Raw genomic sequence first — 22,382 nt, 5'->3', positions numbered from 1 at the left:
AAACGGAGCTGGAGGAATCAGACTCCCTGACTTAAGAGTATACTACAAAGCTACAGTAATCAAGACAATATGATACTGGCACAAAAACAGAAATATAGATCAATGGAACAGGATAGAAAGCCCAGAGATAAACCCACGCACCTATGGTCAACTAATCTATGACAAAAGAGGCAAGGATATACAACGGAGAAAAGACAGTCTCTTCAATAAGCGGTGCTGGGAAAGCTGGACAGCTATATGTAAAAGAATGAAATTAGAACAATCCCTAACACCATACAGAAAAATAAACTCAAAATGGATTAGAGACCTAAATGCAAGACCGGACAGTATAAAACTCTTATAGAGGAAAACATAGGAAGAACACTCTTTGACATAAATCAGAGCAAGATCTTTTTTGATCCAACTCCTAGAGTAATGGAAATAAAAACAAAAATAAACAAATGGGACCTTATGCAACTTAAAAGCTTTTGCAAAGCCAAGGAAACTACAAACAAGATGAAAAGACAACCCTCAGAATGGGAGAAAATATTTGTAAATGAATCAACGGACAAAGGATTAATCTCCGAAATATATAAACAGTTCATGCAGCTCAATATTAAAAAAACAAAGAACCCAATTAAAAAATGGGCAGAAGACCTAAATCGACATTTCTCCAAAGAAGACATACAGATGGCCAAGAAGCACATGAAAAGCTGCTCAACATCACTAATTATTAGAGAAATGCAAATCAAAACTACAATGAGGTATCACCTCACACCAGTTAGAATGGGCATCCTCAGAAAGTCTACAAACAACAAATGCTGGAGAGGGTGTGGAGAAAAGGGAGCCCTCTTGCACTGTTGGTGGGAATGTAAATTGATACAGCCACTATGGAGAATAGTATGGAGGCTCCTTAAAAAACTAAAACTAGAACTACCATATGACTCAGCAATCCCACTACTGGGCATATACCCAGAGAAAACCATAATTCAAAAAGACACATGCACCCCAATGTTCACTGCAGCACTATTTACAATAGCCAGGTCATGGAAGCAACCTAAATGCCCATTGACAGACGAATGGATAAAGAAGATGTGGTACATAATACAGTGGAATATTATGCAGCCATAAAAAGGAACGAAATTGGGTCACTTGTAGAGACGTGGATGGATCTAGAGACTGTCATACAGAGTGACATAAGTCAGAAAGAGAAAAACAAATATCGTATATTAACACATATATGTGGAACCTAGAAAAATGGTACAGATGAACCAGTTTGCAGGGCAGAAACAGAAACACAGATGTAGAAAACAAACATACAGACACCAAGGGGGGAAAGTGGCGGGGGTGGCGGGGGTGGTGTGATGAACTGGGAGATTGGGATTGACATGTATACACTGATGTGTATAAAATGGATGACTAATAAGAACCTGCTTATAAAAAAATAAATTAAATTTTAAAAAAAATTAAAGATTTTGAAAACTCCTAGTCCTAAAACTATGAATCCCAGTTTCAGAAATACAAATACTCATCAAACCTTTAAACCTAATAGCACATAATCTATTTAACCCAAAATACAGCCAATTGAAATAACATTACTAGAAGCCCAGAGGCTGATAATCCCTTATCCCCAAGTCCTAGTTTTTTAAAGCCTATACCCACTGAACAGAAAAGCTGGGCAATGGCTAAGCAAGTCCCTCAGCAGGATGAGGAAACAGCATGACCAACAGCACCCTGCAAAAGGTTTGCAAGAAGAAAAGACCACAGCATTCACCATTTGCACCTCTGGAAGAGCAATCAAGGTTTAGAAAATCCATTAAGAGGCATTTGTACATTTCATTCGTATCTTTAGCCACTGTCCCTCTCCAGTGTCTTCCATCCAATTCTAAAAGTTAAGGAAGTTTCTTCAGCTGAGATGCAAATTTGCTTTTCTATCCAAGGCCTCTCTGTCCCTCTCAGACCCAGATCCAGATATCCAACTGCTTGTTAGACATCTGACACTTTCAAATATCTTTTTTTTTTTTTTTTGGCCGCACCAGGCAGCATGCGGGATCTTATTTCTTGGACCAGGGATCAAACCCATGCCCCCTGCAGTGGAAGCATGTAGTCTTAACCACTGGACCACCAGGGAATCTCCACCTTCAGATATCTTAATAGGCAACTCAAAATCAAAACATCTACAGGGGTTCTCAATTCCCAATTCCCCAGATCTTTCCTCTTGCTTGTTCCCTATTCCATAGCAACTTGCCACCAGTTGTTTAAGCCAAAAATCTGGGCATTATCCTCAATTTTTCTCTCACCTTGTCTAACATATCTAACCATCAGCAAATCTTACGGACTCTATCTCCAAAAGTCCCTCTCAGTCCATTTCTTTCCATCTCTATTGCCATTACCCTAACCTAAAACCATCACCTCTTGCCTGAACTTCTGTAATAGCTTCTTAACTGGTCTTTACACTGTGTTCTACAGTCAGTAAATAGAGTGATCTTTTAAAAATGTGAATCACTTACTGAGCCTGCGCATCTGGAGCCTGTGCTCTGCAACAAGAGAGGCCGCGATGGTGAGAGGCCCGCGCACCGCGATGAAGAGTGGCCCCCGCTTGCCGCAACTGGAGAAAGCCCTTGCACAGAAACTAAGACCCAACACAGCCATAAATAAATAAATAAATAAATTAAAAAAAAAAAAAAATGTGAATCACTCCTGTGACTCTCTAATGGATTCCTACCACTCTGGATTGAATTCTAATTCCACACCATAACCAGATGGTCCCAGCAGATCTGGTTTCTGTCTCTTTCCAACCTCCTCTGATCATAATCTTTCCTCCTCACTTACTAGCCAAACTGGCATTCACTTAGATCCCCAAATATGCCAAGCTCCTCCCCAACTCAGACATCCTACCTGCAACAGTCTCTCCCAGCTCTCGCAGGGCTAGCTCTTAATCATCTTTTGGGTCTTAGCTTTAAAATGACCTCCTCAGAGAGGTCTTATCTGATTTACAAATTTAAAGTAGAGTATTTCCTTTCACACACCCGGTTTGTTTCCTTCATAACACAAGCCATAATCTGTAATTATCTGCACATGTTTATTTCCCTAAGTGGAATATGAGTGCCAAGAATAAACGAGGGTCCATGTCTGTCTAGCTCATCCCTTTACTCCCAGAGCCTAGCACTGTGTCCTGCAGAGTAGATGCTAAATGCCGATTTATTAAATGAAGTGTTATGAGTCCAAAGGGGCTTACACAGATTTGGAAGACACAACTTATTTGAAGTTCATTATATCAGTTATTTTACATGTAATCATTAAGAATGGAAATGAAGTATTTAGTCTGTGAATCACAATACTAGCTTAAAACACTTGCTGGTTCTAAATTCATTTGGTTCATTTCTGCAAATGGTACTGATATTAGCATATTATTATACTATTGAAGGAGCAATCACGTGTTAGTATCTTAGTATTAACTTTACTCTAAATTAATAGTCAACTTAAAGTAAACATATCTTTTCACAGCAAGGGAACATCAATTTTCAAAAAAGCAGAATGTAACAAAATTACATGGAACTCCCCGAAAATACATGAAGCAAAAACAAGTGTGGATGAGGATATGAAGAAAGTAGAACTCTCATACATTGCTGGTGGGAATGTAAAATGGAACAGCCTCTGGAAAAGCTTGGCAGTTCCTCAGAAAGCCACCATATGACTCAGTATACATCCAATTCCATTCCTAGGTATATACCAAAGAGAACTGAAAACAACACGTCCACACAAAAACCTGTAAAGCAATGTGCACAGCAGCATTATTCATAATAGCCAAAAAGTCGAAACAACTCAAATGCTTTGATGAATGGATAAACAAAATGTGACATTTACATATAATGGAATATTATTTGGCCATAAAAAGTAATGAAGAACTGATACATGTTATAACATGAATGAACCTTGTAAACATTATGCTAAGTGAAAGAAGCCAGACATAAAAGGCCATATATATTACAGTTACATTTATGTGAAGTTTTCAGAATAGGTGAATACATATAGACAAAAAGTAGATTACTGGTTACCAAGGACTGGGGGACAGAGAATGGGGAGTGACTGCTAATGAGTATGGGGTGATAAAAATGTTCTGGAATTAGACAGTGGCGATGACTGTACAAATTTGTGAACTACTAAAAACCACTGAGTTGTACACATTAAAGGGTAAACTTTACAGTATGTGAATTATATCTTAATTTTTTAAATTGTTACTTTAAATTGAATATTCAAACACCTTCAGATATCAGAAGTAAAAGGAAAAAGAATTCTTTAATTTTACTTTGGGTGAAAACAGAGAAAAAGTTTTCATGTGCATAAATTAAGAAGATTTGAAATTTTTTCTACTAAAAAAATTAGTGAAAAAATTCAGTTTAAATCAGTGAATTTAATTTAAATATCTGGAAAACCAGTGGTTAGACATGATAACAAACCACACAATAATCAACTGAATTTTCAATTGGTTTGCATTATAATCTACAGTATTAGGAAAATAACAGATTTTGAGATCTAAATTCAAATTCAGTTTAACTTGTAAAAGTGACACAATTTTATTTATCCAGACCTACTAACAGTATTTTTTACCTTGATGAAAAATCCACTTCTGTATTAGGGTAAGTAATGCTAGCTGCTATAACGAACCTCAAGATCTCAGTAGCTTAACACAATAAAAGTTCATTTTTCTCTCAATAAAAAATGTTACATGGTATCCTTTAAATATAAGAATTCAGAAGACTCAGGATTGGATAATCTAAAATGAAGTACTAATTAAATTGTCAATGAAAATTTTCTTCTGTTAAGATACTGGCTACACAGATTAACATATAAATATACTTGACTACCTCTGTTAACAACACCACCAATTCTTCCTGTTGCTCACATCCTACATCTAACAGTCAGCAAATCTTAATAGGTACAGTACTTTACCATCTCCCCTGCTCCACCCTAGACGAAGCCTGGTGATATACGGTAGAGTAGAGGCAGCTAAATTACCAAGTTGGAAACATCCTGTTGGCACTCTGAGTAGCCCAGAGACAAAACTATACCACTCCAAATATACGGCTGCTTAACCAGCTGGCCCAAAAACTCTGCTACCCACTTAACAGAGGTTGCTAAAAACCAAGGTGAGGAAAGCTCACCTGCTAGTATAATATGCAAAAATAAATCCTAAACTGGGGAAAGATGTTTCCTTTCTAAAAGGTTTAAATATACTTTATCTAAAGTGTCTGACTTTTTAATGTTTGTTTAACTAGATAGCAAAAACAGATAAAATACCATGTATCCCTAATGCACTTAGAATATTCACAAGTCTAACAGATGAGTTCACAAGGTGAACAACACTTTTATATTTCTGGAAAGTCACCTAGTTGGTATCAAAAGATTAGATTTTTTACGTGAAGGACTAAATGGGTCTTTCATAATTATGAATGGCTTAAAAAAATCATGTCCTTAGTATACCCAACTTCAACATAATCAAATAGCTCAGTAAAAGCAACGGTTAACTTATATATTAGTGCAAAGAACTACAGCCCAATTTCTTTGAAAGTGGTAATTATTAACATTTCAGTTCTTATATACAGTTCAGCTGTAAGTGTCAAACAGCTTTAAAGAGCTGGTTCTCAGTGCACAAAATATCGTTTCTGTGGGAAATGAATCCAGTGAATTTGTACTGAACATATCTCCCTCCCATTCCCACTAAATCCACCCAATCTAAAGCCTCGGGAAATTCAGAAACACTGTAAATGGAAGCAGAGCTTACCCAAACTGCCTCTACCTCTTATCCCCTTGCAACAACAGTAAACAAAACCAGCTTACAGAGCTTACACAACAATTTCCTCTGGAACTCCAAAGGGACATTCCCTGCTTAGCTGTTTCTACTGACAGGCCAAATCAGGTATGCATACAACAGAGATGCCAAAATACATGACTGCTATGGTTCATACAAACAAGCAGGGAATGTGAAAAGATAGGGCAAAGCAATGTACTTGGAAGTCTTAAGATATTATGTTCCCATACCTTCCCTATAATTTATCAAAATTAACAAAAATAACCACACACTAAGCTGACATGCATTAGAACAGTATTAAGACTGTGTTACCCATTCATCTGTAGCCTTTAGATGACAAACCATCTAAACACACACGCCTTTTTACAGTCCACTTACTTCCTTTTAATTTGCAAGTATATAACTGAGCTGGCCAAATCCCTAAATGCCTTTCCTTCATCTTATTATATATAACCACCATATGGTTAAGACCTGAGGCTTGCAAGTCAGACCAACCTGGGTACAAACTCCGATTCTACTACTTAAAGTTCTATGACCTTGGGCAAAAAAAAAATCACCAAGCCTCAGTTTCCTCATCTATAAAACAGAGCTGATAACAGAACTCACAGCGTAAGCTGTCTATGAAGGACAAGTATGATAAACATATAAAGTGCTTACCAGAATGCCTGGTATACACAGCAACCTCTTAGTAAACGGCAGCTTAAAATCACAGCACCAAATATGACAGTTAAATAAAAGCATTTAGGGGCTTCCCTGGTGGCGCAGTGGTTGAGAATCCGCCTGCCAATGCAGGGGACACGGGTTCGGGCCCTGGTCCGGAAAGATCCCACATGTCGTGGAGCAACTAAGCCCGTGCGCCACAACTACTGAGCCTGCGCTCTAGAGCCCGCGAGCCACAACTACTGAAGCCCGCGCGCCCTAGAGCCTGTGCTCCGCAACAAGCGAAGCCACTGCAACGAGAAGCCCACGCGCCGCAATGAAGAGTAGCCCCCGCTCGCCACAACTAGAGAAAGCCCACGCGCAGCAACAAAGACCCAACACAGCCAAAAATAAATAAATAAAAATTTTTAAAAATCATTGAAAAAAAGCATTTAAGACCATCAAGTCAATATTCATTATGTGTGGGAACTGCCTGGTGGTCCAGTGGTTAGGACTCCATGCTCTCACTGTTGAGGACCCGAGTTGAATCCCTGGTGGGGGAACTAAGTTCCCACAAGCAGCGCAGCGCAGCCAAAAAAAAAAATTATTATGTAAAGGAGAGAAACTTAAAGTTCTAGAAAAATCCTATTTTTAAAAGCACTGATGCATGATTAAACAAAACATTACCTTCACAGTACTGTTATTTTCCAAAAAAGACATTAGAAAAAGGCAAGGAGTTAAACAAAACAAATTTCAGTCAGCACTCATTCAAAACTTTTAACTTTCCATCAACCTTTGACAAGAGTCTTATAAAACAAAAATTATTTGTGTGTGTGGATTATAGCCCCTTTAAATCAACAGTTCTGAGATGGTTAAGCAAGCAAATTTTAAAAATGACCTGCTTACTTATGCTAAGTGAAATAAGTCAGACAGAGATAAATACTGTATGATATCACTTATACGTGGAATCTAAAAAATAAAACAAACTAGTGAATATAACAGAACAGAAGCAGACTCACAGATATAGAAAACAAACTAGTGGTTACTAGTGAAGAGAGGGAAGGGGGGAGGGGTAATAAACAGGTAGAAGATTAAGAGGTACAAACTATTAGATATAAAATAAGTTATAAGGGTATATTGTACAACACAGGGAATATAGCCAATATTTTACAATTTTTTAAAAAATGACCTTCCTGGGCTTCCCTGGTGGTGCAGTGGTTAAGAATCTGCCTGCCAATGCAGGGGACACGGGTTTAAGCCCCAGTCTGGGAAGATCCCACATGCCGCGGAGCAACTAAGCCCGCGAGCCACAACTCCTGAGCCTGTGCTCTAGAGCCTGGGAGCCACAACTACTGAGCCCATGTGCCACAGCTACTGAAGCCCACACACCTAGAGCCCGTGCTCCATAAGAAGAGAAGCCACTGCCATGAGAAGCCCACACACTGCAACAAAGAGTAGCCCCTGCTCGCCACAACTAGAGAAAGCCCGTGTGCAGCAACGAAGACCCAATGCAGCCAAAAATAAATAAAATAAATAAATTAAAAAAAAAAAATGACCTTCCTAAGTAAGGTAATAGAGAATTGCAAAAATAAGACAGATATAAACCTCAAATTATATTATAAAAGCTACTTCCACTGACAATGAAAGTAAGACTTCCATCTGAACTGTAGGCAATTTGGTTATAGAATGTTATATTCTCAGAATAGAATCTATGCAACTGGTTCTATTCCTATTTCTTTAATTCTAACAAATCTCAGAGCAAAGGCACAACTTGAAAAGGTGCCAAGAGAAAGGAGGTCTATCCAGAACTGAAGGACATGTTCAACAGGCATTTTGACCTCAAGACAAAAATGGGAAGCAAAAGGATACAAGCCCCAGAAAGGTTTGCCTTCAAAATTGAATTCAGGGTGAGTCAGGTCCATCGTAGTTATTGTTTGTGTATAAGAACAAATAGTAAGAAACAAGATAATGAAAAAGGTGCCTAACTGGATTGAGAGGATCTTATTTTTTATTTTATTTCTTATTTTTAAAGTTTTCTCTAGGATAGTCCATTCTACTGGATAACATTAAGTTCAACCATTTTGATTTTTACATACCTAGTAAATAAGTCTAAACTAGATCAAAGTCTGAAACTACTCAAGAAAAAGTGGCCCTCTTGATAGGTTATCTTCACCCACTAGCAGTAATTACCTAAATTTCAGAATAATTATTTCACACTACAGGCCAATTTTAGGAACTGAAAACCTAAAGTCATGAAGTGATGACAAATGTCATATTAGAATATGATTCACAATTATATACACTATCAATATGAACTGGTGCACTCCCCAGTTTTTTGTTGTTGTTGTTGTTGTTTATGGCTGTGTTGGGTCTTCATTTCTGTGCGAGGGCTTTCTCTAGTTGCGGCAAGCGGGGGCCACTCTTCATCGCGGTGCGCGGGCCTCTCACTATCGCGGCCTCTCTTGTTGTGGAGCACAGGCTCCAGACGCGCAGGCTCAGTAGCTGTGGCTCACGGGCCCAGCTGCTCCGCGGCATGTGGGATCTTCCCAGACCAGGGCTCGAACCCGTGTCCCCTGCATTGGCAGGCAGACTCTCAACCACTGCGCCACCAGGGAAGCCCCTCCCCAGTTCTTAAACCAAGTACCAAACCAATTATCAATACCATTCAAAGTTAAACAAAACTCCACCACAGCTCAGTTTCACACCTGAGGTTTTTAGTAATGACTTTGTAAACTTCTGTATAAATGTGGCAATTGCCTTGCTTCCTAACTAGAAAACACTTCCCCCTTTTAGCCCATTATGGAGCTATAATCCTTTAACATAGTACTATACTACTAAGTACTATAATAATATAAAGCATTTAGAATCATCAGTGCAACAATAGCTCTGAAAGAACAGTTAAAAAAAAGAAAAAGAAACTACGATCTTATCTGACTAAAACTTATCAATTCTTTAAGAAAAATGTCCCTGTGAATCTTTTCTTAAAACAGCTACACATTCCCTTACCCTCACTCCAGAGTAGACCATTCCCTTCCAGTGCTCCTACAGCACTCAGTACATCCCTCTTATATAACACTAGTACATAATATCGTAGTTATTTACTTATATGTCTGTATCCCCCACTAGACCTGAGCTTCTTAAGAGCAAAGGACTCTTACCACCTTTTTGCTTAGTATATACATAGACCTTCAAATGCCAGGTCAATAAATTTCTAATTAAACAAATAAATGAAGCCCAAGAAAGTGTGCTTTGGAAGGAGGGGTATATTTGTTGTGGGTTTATTGAGGGGAGGGGAGGTTGAATTTAAAATATCCATGCGAATGGAGATTATCTGTGATTAAATGAAGTGAATATCTGACCATAAAGCTAAAATCTTAAGATTTTACACACTGTTGCAGAGTTTAGCCAGAATTCCGTTAACAGCATGTAGGCATGTGACCTATCCTTGTAGAGATCCTAAATGAACAACTTCAAATCTCCATTCTTCTCCCTCCAGCAGCTCTCATTTATTTTCCTAGAAGCCACTGTCCGCAGGGACCAAGGCCCTCTACCTCCCCTGACCCATCAGATCCCATAAGAGCAGTGTCTACGAACTGTTCTACTTCACACTGGGGAACACTTGCTTCTACCAGGCACTAAACCCTTCTCTGCTTCCAAGTCCACCCACCTCCACCTTTCTTATGCGCAAGGAATCAGGCATAAGAAATGATCTGTTAAACACCAAACAGCACTTGAGACCCTTAAAAACAGAATCAATGTTAAGTAGTCATTGTGGGTGGTCATAAGAATCTAAGCTTCCTTTATATTAAATCAACAATATAATATTGCTTATATTGTTAAATTTCTCTGTTCTAAATAACAACTTTACAAGTAAACTTTAAGGACTCCAATTCCTATGCTGAGGACTACCTATGGCTTTGGAGTATCAGTAAACAGTTGGTCTGTTAAACAACTGTGATACTTCAAATCAGTTCTAAGTGATAAAAAAGTTAGAATGTGAGTGTGTCAATAACCTTACAAAGTTTTCAGTGAAGCTCTATGAAAATAAACACATGTGCGCTTCCCTGGTGGTGCAGTGGTTAAGAACCCGCCTGCCAATGCAGGGGACATGGGTTTGATCCCTAGCCCGGGAAGATCCCACGTGCTGCGGAGCAACTAAGCCCGTGCGCCACAACTACTGAGCCCACACTCTAGAGCCCGCGAGCCACAACTACTGAAGCCTGTGCGCCTAGAGCCAGTGCTCCGCAACAAGAGAAGGCACCGCAATGAGAAGCCCGCGCACCGCAACAAAGAGTAGCCCCTGCTCACCGCAACTAGAGAAAGCCCGCACGCAGCAACGAAGACCCAATGCAGCCAAAAATTTAAAAAAAAAAAAAAATTTATAAAAAAAAAGAAAAGAAACACATGTACACCATCCCCACCCTCATTAACCTAGAAATAAACTTCAGATATTACAATTCACTTGGAGAAAACTTGCTGGAAGAGGAAAAAAGGTTTGCCACAAGGTTAGGTAATTAATAGGCTGTATATTATTTGGTACACCTTCCAAAAGTGCCTCCAGTGTGTACTAGAAGCAAGTGGCTTAGGGGGGCGGGGTGTAGAGAAGTTTGCAACTGATCTGTCCTCCAGCAGCTGACTGATCCACATGGGCACTGACAGCACTCCACTGAGATAAGTGCTAAGATGGCAGAACTCCTGCCAAAAACAGGCTTATTCCAGGAGCAGATAAGACAAATAGGGTTCACACTCCTCTCTTAGATACTTTTTAAAAAAGAAAAAGTTTCAGAAAAGTGATAACTCTTGTTCTATCACAGTGCAAACCAAGTCCCTTTTGGTTTAATCATATAATGTAAAAGATCCTCACATAAGTATACACTTGAGCATATAACTAAGTACTTAGATATATGCTCAATAATGTACTTAGGAATGGCTATGTTATGAACAGTGCTATGGAAGTCTATGGCTTTCAATTCTGCCTATCCTGAAAAGCTATCTTCGACTTCAAAAATGTGTAAAACAAGTCATATGCAATAGGAAATCTTTTGTAAAGCAGAAATTTTTAAAAAGAAATTGTTACCCCTGTGTAAATCTTACCTTTCAAGAAAAGATTTGAAAAAATGAGAGTTCCAACTACTTTGTTCTAAGTACTTAAATACTTCAGGGTTTTTATTTCTCCTACTAAAAATATCTGTAATCAAAAAGTACTGACAAACATAGCTAATGCCAACTAAGAGTTGTTTTTCTAAACCACCTGTTTTTGCAATAACCACCCTATTTCTATAGCTATTCTAGAAGCCTAAATGCCTAACTAAACTTAATACTGTAACACTGAAACAGTCCTAATTCATTAACATCTTAATATAGATCAAGTGCCTTCCTTACTTATTTGCATAAAACAAGTGTTAAGTAAAACCTAGAAAGCACAGTTGCCTTCCAACACATCCTTGCTGCTGGCTTAAATTTGCCAGATGCCAAAAATATTTCCCACCCTAAAAATCCAAGCTTCTTCATTAATTAAAAAAAAAGGTTTAGTTATCACTGAAAACTACTTATTCAGGAATGAAATTTTTACACAATGGAGAACATGAAAGCCTAACTTTCATACACACTACACAACATTATACTTTTCTAAATTATTCCAAGACTTAGTTATCAACTGTGTTGATAACTTTCAAATCTAACTTTGGGGACAGATGGAGCCGTACTGTCTATTTTATTTATTATCTTTGCAATATCCAGATGTGATTCAGAATGAAAAACACTGCCGCACTGGTTTACAAATGGCTATATGAAAGGAATAAAATGATGCACCAAATGGTGGGGGTGTGGAAGGACTGTTCTCTTCTAAATGAAGAAAATTTGTGTCCTCTACAGGAGGAAAATGAGAGAGGGAGGGGCAGAAGAAAGTGAATCTAAAACGTTTAACTCTTTGCTTCTTGAAACATACTAGTGTGTAAAGTATAACTTTCATAGGGGTCACATACTTATTTCAAAATTCGCTCTTCAGCAATGAGCAAATTTCTGGGCCAGATGTTGAAAGTAAAAAGGAATTTTAGTCTAATAAGCAATAAAAGCTTGAATATGGATTGCAGTGCTTATCTTTTTTTTTTTTAAAGGATGCACCTGTCATTCCCATTTTAGGTTGATGACTTTGAGTCCAAGGAAAACGGTCCTATTGTATGCCTGCCGATTCTCATGTGCCTTGATATTTCACTTACTAATTACACTTACTAATTAACTGGACCTCATCAGGAAAATATTAATGATGGTTCAGACACTCAAGAGAGTCACATAACCTCGGAACGCAAAATGCTTCGCGGTCAAAATACTTTGCAGTCAAAAAGAGACCTATTTGACTCAAGAGGGGTGGGGATAAGCAGGGAGTAAGGGAGTATATGACACGAAAATCTGCTGGCCAGAGCAGCTGCGCCCAGCTTTTAGACACTTACTGGTTTGCTAGGGTACACGTTAGACAGATGCGTTTTTAGTTTCCCCACGGTCCAGTTCAAGAAGCAGCTAATAGTCTGGTCACTGTATTTCTGATTCGGTGCTTTAATGATGAGGGTCACAGGAATCTCCATCCCATTTTGGTCCATGGTGCCTCCAAGATCGAACAGAGTCAAGAGGAGCAGCAGTTAAGCCCAAATGAGCCGAGGTGGTTACTGCCGGCGCGGCTGGGATGGGGACGGAAGCGAATGGGTTCTTACTATTCCTTGTTCAAGTCAGTCACAAGTGCATCGGGCGATACAAAGGCCATTGCCGGTACCGAGGATGATGGACAGTGGCGGCGGCGGCGGCGGCGGCGGGGTCTGGGGGCCCGGCCGGGGGTGCAGTTTTCCCCGCCAGGTTCGGGCTCCGCCGGGCTCCGGTCTGCAGAGGGAGGCCAAGGGGAGAGAGAAAGCGGTGAGAAGGTAGGGAGGGGTGAGGACGCGACAGCCCGAGCCACCGCCCCGCCCCCGCCGCGACCCCTAAGCTGAAACGCAACAAGGCCCCGACGCGACGGCCTCGCCACGCGGGCTGGAGAAGGGGACGGGCCGCTCAGGGTGGCCAACCGCGACAGGCAGGGCTACCTGAGAGATGGCTGCGGGGCCCGCCACCGCCGCCCTCCGCCCCCGGGCACGGCCACCGATCGCACAGTCCGGCCGAGCGTCCTCCGCGGCGGCCGCTCCCTTCCTACTGCTCGGCGGCGCCCACGGTCCGGCCCTGGATCTCGCGAGGCGGCGCGGCGGCAGCGGGAGAAGTTGGCCGAAAGGCTCTCCGCCTGACGCCTCCGGCAGGGCAGCTGGGGCGCAAAGCCGGGCGCAGCCGAGGCGGCGACAGGTGGCAGGAGGGCGGGGACTAGAATAGGGGCGCCGGCCGCGAGTGCGCCTGTTTTGTTGTTGTTGTGAATAAGGTCCGGGTCCCCTTTAAGCCGGAAAACGCAGGGCGGAAGTGCGTCAGGGGCGACTCGCCCACGCGCGCTGCTCTCCAGGTCCCGTCGCCGACCGCCCCGGGCGGCCCAGGGCGGCCCGTGCCGAGTTGTGTGTCGCCTCGAAGCCACTCGGGCGTGTCGAGCCCGCCCTGCCAGGCCATTCGCTCCGCCTTGCCTCCCCAGCGGAACTCGGGCCTCCACTAGCTTCGCTGGCGTTAGCACATTCTGTTTTGACCACACCCGGAAGACTTGGGAAGTGTTCCTCATCCTTAGAGCTGTCTCTGCAAAAGTCAGTGTTCTCCCTGATGCTCAATCAGACTTCTGCCCGTAATTTCTTGTGTCGACTCTCTGTAAAGCACGGTACCTGGAGCTTTGGGGAAGGAGAGACTGTGGGTACATTGCATAAGGAGAAGGCTTTCAGTTAAACCTGAAGTCTACCTCTACTTTCCGTGTGACCCTGGCTAAACTTCCTGAGCCTCAGTTTACTTCCCTAAATGGGGACGGTAATGGCTACCTGACTGCGTGCTGTTGATTAAATGAGCTATGTAGGTAAGCCATCTGGTACAGTTCTGGCGTATATCAGTCTCTCAACTAAATATTAATTTCCATGTATTTCCTCTCCGTCTTCTCAAAAGTTGGCAAGTGTTTGTTTACTGAGCACCTACTGTGTGCTCAGCACAGTGGGAGATGAAGACGGATGGCAGTGTTATTTTTCTGGTTTATGGTTTACACGTGGGAACGCGAAGGTTCAGGCTATTGCCCAAAGCCGACTTACTCTCCATTTTCTGCACAGGTTTAGGAGTCAGTGCGGTAAGTTAAGAAATGTGCATTTGCACAGGTCCAGGCTTCCACTTATAGGTGAATACAAGCAGATAATATAGGGGGCTTTGGGGACCTGGTCTCTTCCTCTCTCAGCTGCAGAGGAGTTAGTGAAAGTTAGTGACCAAGAGGAAATTCTTCCTTTCAACAGCTAGGGCCCCAGGATCCCTTACACCCTCTCCTCCTTCACCTCTTTTCTTTGTGATAGGACACCTACCATATCTTAGCCTTACCCTCTCAATGCTCTTCTAAAATAAGAGTGAAGTTTCCTTTATTTCTTGTCATGGAATGAGAACAGTTTACTATGACTTGGATTTCCTTTAGCAGACCCTTTTTCTACCTAGTATCTAGTCATCTTAATAGAACCTTAACTTAATTCTAGCTACAAGTACTTTTTCTAGCTCCCTTACATCTAGCAGCAGCCATTCGACACAGCTGTAGTCCATAAGATGAAAGGTGAAGTTGCTACTGGGGCTTCCAGATGAACATGTTCTGCAGACCAGAGCTCATCCCTGCCCTACACCTGTCTTTCTTCCTGAAGGAATGTGATGCCGGCGGTGGGGCAGCCACAGCTCAGTCCTGAAGCAACAGACAGGAGAACAAAGGCCTATATTACAAGGATGGCAGAACAGAACAATTGAAAGAGGTTGAAACCTTTATGGCATAAGTGTGCCACCATGTAAGTCCCAAGCTGTCTGCTCTAAGAATTCTTTTATGTCCAATTCCTGTTTAAGGCAGGAAGTCTCCCCAACCGCAACTGCCACAAGCACCACCACCACCCAAGCCAGCGGCTCCTGTCACTTATGCCTGTGACTCACTTCCAGGAACCCCTTAGAGTAATGTGGTCATCCCCCTTGGTTGGCACTCTGAAATGTACGTTATTAATGAGAATTATATTAATAAATATTAATATGGAGAGAATGCATTTCACTGTGATAGATACTATTTAAAGTAGAGTTCATCAAAGGTTCACTAACATGGACAAAATCATTTTAAAATGTAATGAACATTCAAGAATTTGAAATATATGAGTATAAAGATGATAGAGTATCTGACAGAAATGATTTTTTTTTTTTGCTTTACAGCCACCTGAATTAACAACCTAAAAATGCTTTTGATGCTGTTGAACTTGCCCACAATAAAAACAGTATGTAAATATGATCCCATTTTTGTTAAATTACGTGTATGTGTGTATAGAAAAATGTATGAAAGGGTAGTCCCTAGACTATTGATAGTGTTTAACTTGGAATTTGGAGTAGGAAAAACAGCATGGAGGGGATGCAAGATAGCAGTTACTTAGAGGCTGCTGTGAGCTGTTTGTTCTTTGTCCATGTTGCACATAAGAAGGGAACAACTACACATCTCAGTTACCATTTGCTACTTAAAGACAGCCTCTAATGAGAATGCTTAAGGGTAGGATGCTAATAGATAATAAAGGATTTGTGATTGTTAAGGCCAAATCTACTTTAACAATATTAACTATTCAATGCACATAATTTTAGTCGCTAGTTCAGTAATTCAGGGTGATTTCTGCCCATGGAGTAACTTTCTTTGTTGACAAAGTAAAACACTTAAAGAAAATTATTTGTAAATAATAAAACTGATTTCCAGTATTTGTGGGATATTTACTTCTAATTCTTTTAATTGGGAAGGAGGACAGCTAGAAAAGCTTATATCGACTCCTTCTGTGAGATTCCAGTTTCTTTTAAAATTTTAAAGAAAATAGAGTGCTTATTACTGAGCTTTTCTTACTAAAATTTGGAATACCTTCCAGGAAGGTAAAATACTTTATGATGTTGAATAATATAGTTTTCAGTGTTTTGGTTTTTTGTTTTTGTTTTTATGATAACTCTCTTGGGAAGAAAGACTTTAGTCAAGTGATGATCTTGCAGTTGAAAATTTCAAAGATGATGATAGCCATCTGGCTTCTGATTCCTTCTACTTCTGTTTACACCAAACCTGTCTTTTTTTTTTTTAAGATGCTGTGCCACAAAGCATCTAATCAAATCTCAATCAAATTTATTGTTTAAAAACAAGTGAAATCCTCCACTTCAAGCCTAGGAAAATTAGCTCATTTCAACACTGTACTTTCAAAATCTTAATTGGTCCCAGATGTTTGATTATAAACCATATTGTAGAAAATGGAAGGAAGAAAACCACACATGCATTAAATGCCAAGTGGATGATTTAAGTGATGTGTCATTTAATGAATTTTCAGAACAGCCCTGAGAGGTAGTGAGGTCAGTGAAGCTCAGAAAGGCTAAATGTCTTGCCCCAAGTCACACAGCTAGTAACTTCTAAACAGAATTCTGATTCCTCTGTAATACACAGTCTTTCCACTACACTGAACTGTCTTAAAGATATTCATGCATAACAAGACACATTCAGGAGGAAAAGGCTTTCAGGAACAACATCTTAGAGGTCATCTAGATAGCTTTCCAAGTACTGCCGGAATCACTCTTACTGCATCTCAGAAAGGCAGTCACCCAACTTTGGCTTAAACCCTTCCAGGGAAAGGGAGCACCATAGTTTTCACTACAGCATGACCTATTGTTAAACAGCCATGGTTATTATAAGTGAATTAAAATCTGCATTGCTATAATTTGTCATTAGGCCACTTTTCTCCTCTTGATTAATTCAAAATATGTTTACTTTTATTCCATGTCTGCCCTTCAAATGGTTAAATGCTGTCTACATCTTATCCAAACTAAACATCCCCAGATTCTTCAACCATCCTTAAGAATAGTTTCCAGATCACTCAAAACATTGACTCAACCTTTGAACACACTAGTTTGCATAGCCCTCCTCAATTATGGTGGCCATAATGAGCATTTTGACACATGATTTCCCTAGAATAGTCTTCATAAGGACACATCTATATTTCTATTTCTGTATTAATATAAATCTTCATACGGTAGTTTAGCAGTTGGATTTCCTGCTTTTCAGAAACTATATGTCTAGTCAGTTCTTAGAGCGACCATTTGGGTAAGACAGAAGTCTAATTTCTCTGATGAGTTAATCCACTGACTTATTTATCATAACACTTGGAGAAAACTGTAGCAAATAGCATCTCACTGACCTCCTTTAGGTGACCAGAGGAAGGGGGGAAGGGGAAATCCCTTATATTTTTCACCCTCTAAAGAATTTTGACCTAAATGTATGTATTAGTTATTTATTGCTGCAAAACAAATTGCCCCTAAAACCGGGTCAGAATTTTGGGAGTGTCTTTGCTGTTGGTTCTGGTTTTGAGTCTCTCGTGAAATTGCAGTCAGGATTTCAGCTGGCATTTGGTTATCGGAAGGCTTGATTGGAACTGGAGGATCTACTTCCAAGATGGCTTACTCCTAAGGCTGGCAAGTTGGGCTGGTTGTTGGTGTGAAGTCTCTGTTCCTCCCCATGTGGGTCCCTCCACAGGACTGCTTTTGAATGTCCTTACAACCAGACAGCTGGATTCCCCCAGAATGAGGGAATCCTAGAGACCAAGGCTGAAGCAGCAATGCCTTTCATGACTTAGTTTCTGAAATCATACATTGTCACCTACATGGTGTGCTATTTGGTCACAAAGGCCAGCCCTGAGTCATTGTAGGAGGAGAGTAGTATGAGCATGAATACCAGGAGGTAAGGACCTCCTGTCATATTGGAGGCCAGTTACCATAATGTACCTTACCAAAGCATAGCAGGTCATAATGGATACCCTGCTCCTTCTGTATGCAGCTATCCAAGTCCAAATCCCAATAGTAACCTTGGAGTTGGTTCACAACTGCATACCCTTCCTCTGGCATTTAGCCTCTCTCTTCCCAGAGATGTTTCACCAATTTCCTCCCCCCAAAATTAGAACTATCTAACTCTATTGCCTATATTTCTCAAATGTTTATAAATGTTTATCTTTTTTGCTAAAAGTAAATATAGTTTAGCTGAGTTTGGGAATATTAAATTTGCTACACTACATTCAAATAAAGGTAAGAATAATCACTAAATTGAACATGGAGAGTAGTCATGGGCCTAACTCAGGGGTTCTTAATCTGGGTCCAGAGACATACCCTGAATTATCTATAGGACTGTGTACATATGTACACATGTGCATTTATCTGGAGGGAGAGTCCATGGTTTTTATCAGCTTTTATTTGTTTGTTTGTTTATTTATTTATTTTTGGCTGCGTTGGGTCTTCATTGCTGTGCACGGGCTTTCTCTAGTTGTGGCGAGCAGGGGCTACCCTTCGTTGCGGTGCATGGGCTTCTTATTGCGGTGGCTTCTCTTGTTGCAGAGCACGGGCTCTAGGCACGCGGGCTTCAGTAGTTGTGGCTCATGGGCTCTAGAGCGCAGGCTCAGTAGTTGTGGTGCACGGGCTTAGTTGCTCCACGACATGTGGGATCTTTCCGGACCAGGGCTCGAACCCGTGTCCCCTGCATTGGCAGGCGGGTTCTTAACCACTGCGCCACCAGGGAAGCCCTTTATCAGCTTCTTGAAGGGGCCATTTGTAATGCCTTTCAGAGCAGCAACAAAATTTAGTCCTCATTGTAAGGTTTTTCCAGTTAAAGGAAATGGGTTATTGAGCCAATTACCAAGTTACTGCCTCAAGGGCCCCAAAACACTGTTCATTGCCTGCTTTGTGATAATAGAAATAAATCCTGTAAATATCAATACTTCGCCTTTTCCAGCTCTCATGATATTAAGCTTTGTCAGTAAAGAGCACTGGAGGGACACTAGAGGAAGAATAGAGTTCTCTACCTGTGTAGTGTGGTGTGCTCCCTTAGGCAGGCTCTTACAGCACGTGTGGCTTCTGCAGCTCTCAGTTCCAGCAGTGCCCAGTGGCCAGCAGTGTGTAGCACCTCCCATGAACAGGCAACTTTGCAGGCAACACCCATGAGCATCTTTCCCTGGAACCCCATCAAGTGGCTTCACATGGAGTACCACCAGTACAACACTGTTCATGAATAGCTTCCCCTCACACCCCTTAGGCAACTTTTCTCCCTCAGCAAACTTCTCTGACATCAAATGAGCCACAGTCACTGGACTTCTTCAAGGAGGGTCTATCTCAGCCCTTAGGGCAGTAGATGATCACTATATCTGATTTTCCTATATTCTTTAGCATTTTCTTAGTTCTTTACTATCCATCTCCTTATCACTCCAATTCCTTGTTATAAATGGTAATTCTTTATATTTAACCTTCCATGTTCAAAATATTGTTTGATTTCTGTCTCTTGATTGGACCCTAACTGATACAGAATTGGTATCAGTAGTGATCCCAGGAGAGAAACACACAAAGAATTTGAGGATTGCCTTGGTCATGCCCTTTGGCTGGGTTCTTCTCCACTGAGAAGTGAGATGAGGGCATTAAAGTAATCAAACTGTCATCTGTGGTTGATCGTGATGACATGTCAACTGAAGCAAGAGATTACCCAGCTGGATGCTGCACTTGACCACTATGGCAGTTAAGATGTCTCTAAGGACAATGGTATGGCATAGAGTCTTCTGAGTGTCCTTTAGCACTTATAGAAAGAAAATCACAAGCTCGTTTCTTTCAACTCTCAGCTCAAGTCACAGTCTAAGACCAGGAAGCTTCCATGATAACTATAAAAGAATCTTTTAGTTCTTTCAGACATAGGGGTGATATTGTCAAAAATCAAGCACAAAATTTTATTATATGGATTGCTGAACTGTAACAATAGTTGTATTCACAGTTCCATCAAATTTTTCACACGACAAACTAGCGGTTAACAGTGGCAGGGGCGGGTGGTATACAGGTGGGGGAGTGAGAGGTACAAACTATTGGGTGTTAAGACTGGCTACAAGGATGTATTATACAACATGGGGAATATAGCCAATATTTTGTAATAACTGTAAATGGAGTGTAACCTTTAAAAATTGTATAAACATTTTTAAAAGGAAAAAACAGAAAAGAATGGGCAGAGAGGAAAGACCAGGGTTACAGAAAAAAACAAAGTGTACTAGGCAAAAAGAAAAAGTGTGCCAAGAAAGAAAAAGGGAAACCCAAAGTAGGATGCAGCCTGCATTTTTTAACATTATCATCATCATCATCATTATTACTAAAATAAAATGGCTAAATTTTTTTTCATTTTTTACATAAAAGTTAAAGCATTGAATGAGAAAGAATGGGATCCTGAAAATTGGAATGGGGACAGCTGCTTGAACACAGATGAAGCTAATCATCTTGAAACTACAAGTCACTCTAAGCTACCTCTATTAAAGAAAGAAGTTTGCCCTCTGGAGACTAGCCTTCCTTTGCTTAAAAACTCTGTGATAACCTCACCGGGGAAGATGCCTTAAAACGGAATATTTATTCTCCACAAGACACACTATAACCACCCACTATTGCCCCTAGACCTAAAACTAGGGTTAAATCTCAGCATTCTCCATGACGACAGGTACACACAGTGACCCAGGAAGAAATAGCTTACACACCAAGATAATTGCAAGACTTTACTAATCTATATCAGCAGAAATAGGAAGTATATTCTAAGAGTGTTAGACCTCGGAGGGTGAAATACAACACTAGGTTGAGCCAAATTAATGGATATAGTGCACTTAGTAGATTCCAGGTTTGATGTGTTAGTTCATGAAGCTGAAGGTAGCTCTCACAATTGATTGATTGGTCGACTGAAACTTGGACTCAACCATGGCCTACATTTAATACAGCTGAGATACCAGAGCTATCTACATCATGTAGATAAAGGAATCCAGGGGCCTAGGGAAATAGGTATGTTAAATGTATTGCGTGTTACCTGCACACCCACCCGTCCCCTTCAACGTTCCATGAGAAGGCCCAGAAGACACTCACTTCACTAAGGCATTGAGAAATACATGAGTGAGGGGAGCTCCCACATCCTTGTAAAGCTCTGTGTTGCTCTCATTTGTAGACCAGGCATGACTGAAGGGGATGCTGCCACTGAGATGAACTCCCTAGTTATAGTGCCATTTGGAAGACAGCACCCTGAAAGGATGAGAATCTGTTTCATAGGATGCAGTATATCCTTTGGATCAGAGACCATTATATGCAGAGGAATGTCAATTCTTAGCTCAACTGCAACAATACTTAATGTTCACCATTTACAATAATAATATTTGTGCTACTCACTATAATAGAGGACACAAAGAATAGTAAGATGTACTTGCCTTCAAGGGGTTTACAACTTAGGAGAAAATAAGACAAGCCCACAAATGACTGTAAGACAAAATAGAGTAAGGGCAGTATCCCAGGCCCTTCTGCAACCCAGCCAGTTTATGTCTCAGCCAAAAGCAGAAGAGGAAAGTGAGCGATTTGCTGTATTGAAGTGGGCTGGGGGCAATTTGCAAAAGGCAAACAGTAATTTGACTTGACTCTTCCTTTCCTCAGCTTTTTCCAACTTTTTCTCACATTTCCCCCAGATTATATGCTCATTAAAACCAATCCACTGCCTTTCCACAAGCCCAGCCGACACTGTGAGTTCAGAGAGGTCTAGCTATGCCACAGGAGATAAGATGGACCTCACACGACCAGGCATGCATGTCTACCTCCCCCTTCTTAAGGCCTATTTTTCACTGTGCCATTCTTAAGGACAGCTTCATCCTTTTTCATTACACTCTCCACCATCCCTCCCATTTCGCTTCCAGTAACTGCAGCAATTTCTTTATGTTGGCAGTGGCTTCCTAATTAGCTGTGTTAAGATTCTGAGGCCAGATCTGGGATCAGCAGGATAACTGATTTAAATGACATGGGTAAG

General features: G+C 40.8%; 1 protein-coding gene and 1 long non-coding RNA gene across 2 annotated transcripts in view; one reads left to right on the top strand and one right to left on the bottom strand.

The window, feature by feature from the left end:
* Window positions 1–13,869, bottom strand: part of HERPUD2 (HERPUD family member 2) — a 48,820-nt gene extending 34,951 nt beyond the window's left edge. The window contains exons 1-2 of the mRNA XM_059933618.1: window positions 13,501–13,869; window positions 12,880–13,300 (exon numbers count right to left, since the gene is read on the bottom strand). Coding sequence (XP_059789601.1) covers window positions 12,880–13,026 — 147 coding nt within the window. The 5' untranslated portion in view covers window positions 13,027–13,300; window positions 13,501–13,869. The remainder of the gene's footprint in view (window positions 1–12,879; window positions 13,301–13,500) is intronic.
* LOC132371887 (uncharacterized) lies at window positions 13,849–15,809 on the top strand. Its single transcript, XR_009505004.1, has 3 exons — window positions 13,849–14,130; window positions 15,202–15,339; window positions 15,746–15,809. It is a non-coding gene; the product is annotated as an uncharacterized LOC132371887 (long non-coding RNA).
* Window positions 15,810–22,382: the final 6,573 nt, after the last annotated feature.

The sequence above is a fragment of the Balaenoptera ricei genome, chromosome 9 (assembly GCF_028023285.1).
Source record: "Balaenoptera ricei isolate mBalRic1 chromosome 9, mBalRic1.hap2, whole genome shotgun sequence".
Classification (NCBI taxonomy): Eukaryota; Metazoa; Chordata; class Mammalia; order Artiodactyla; family Balaenopteridae; genus Balaenoptera; species Balaenoptera ricei.
This window is presented reverse-complemented; position numbering and strand designations above follow the sequence as displayed.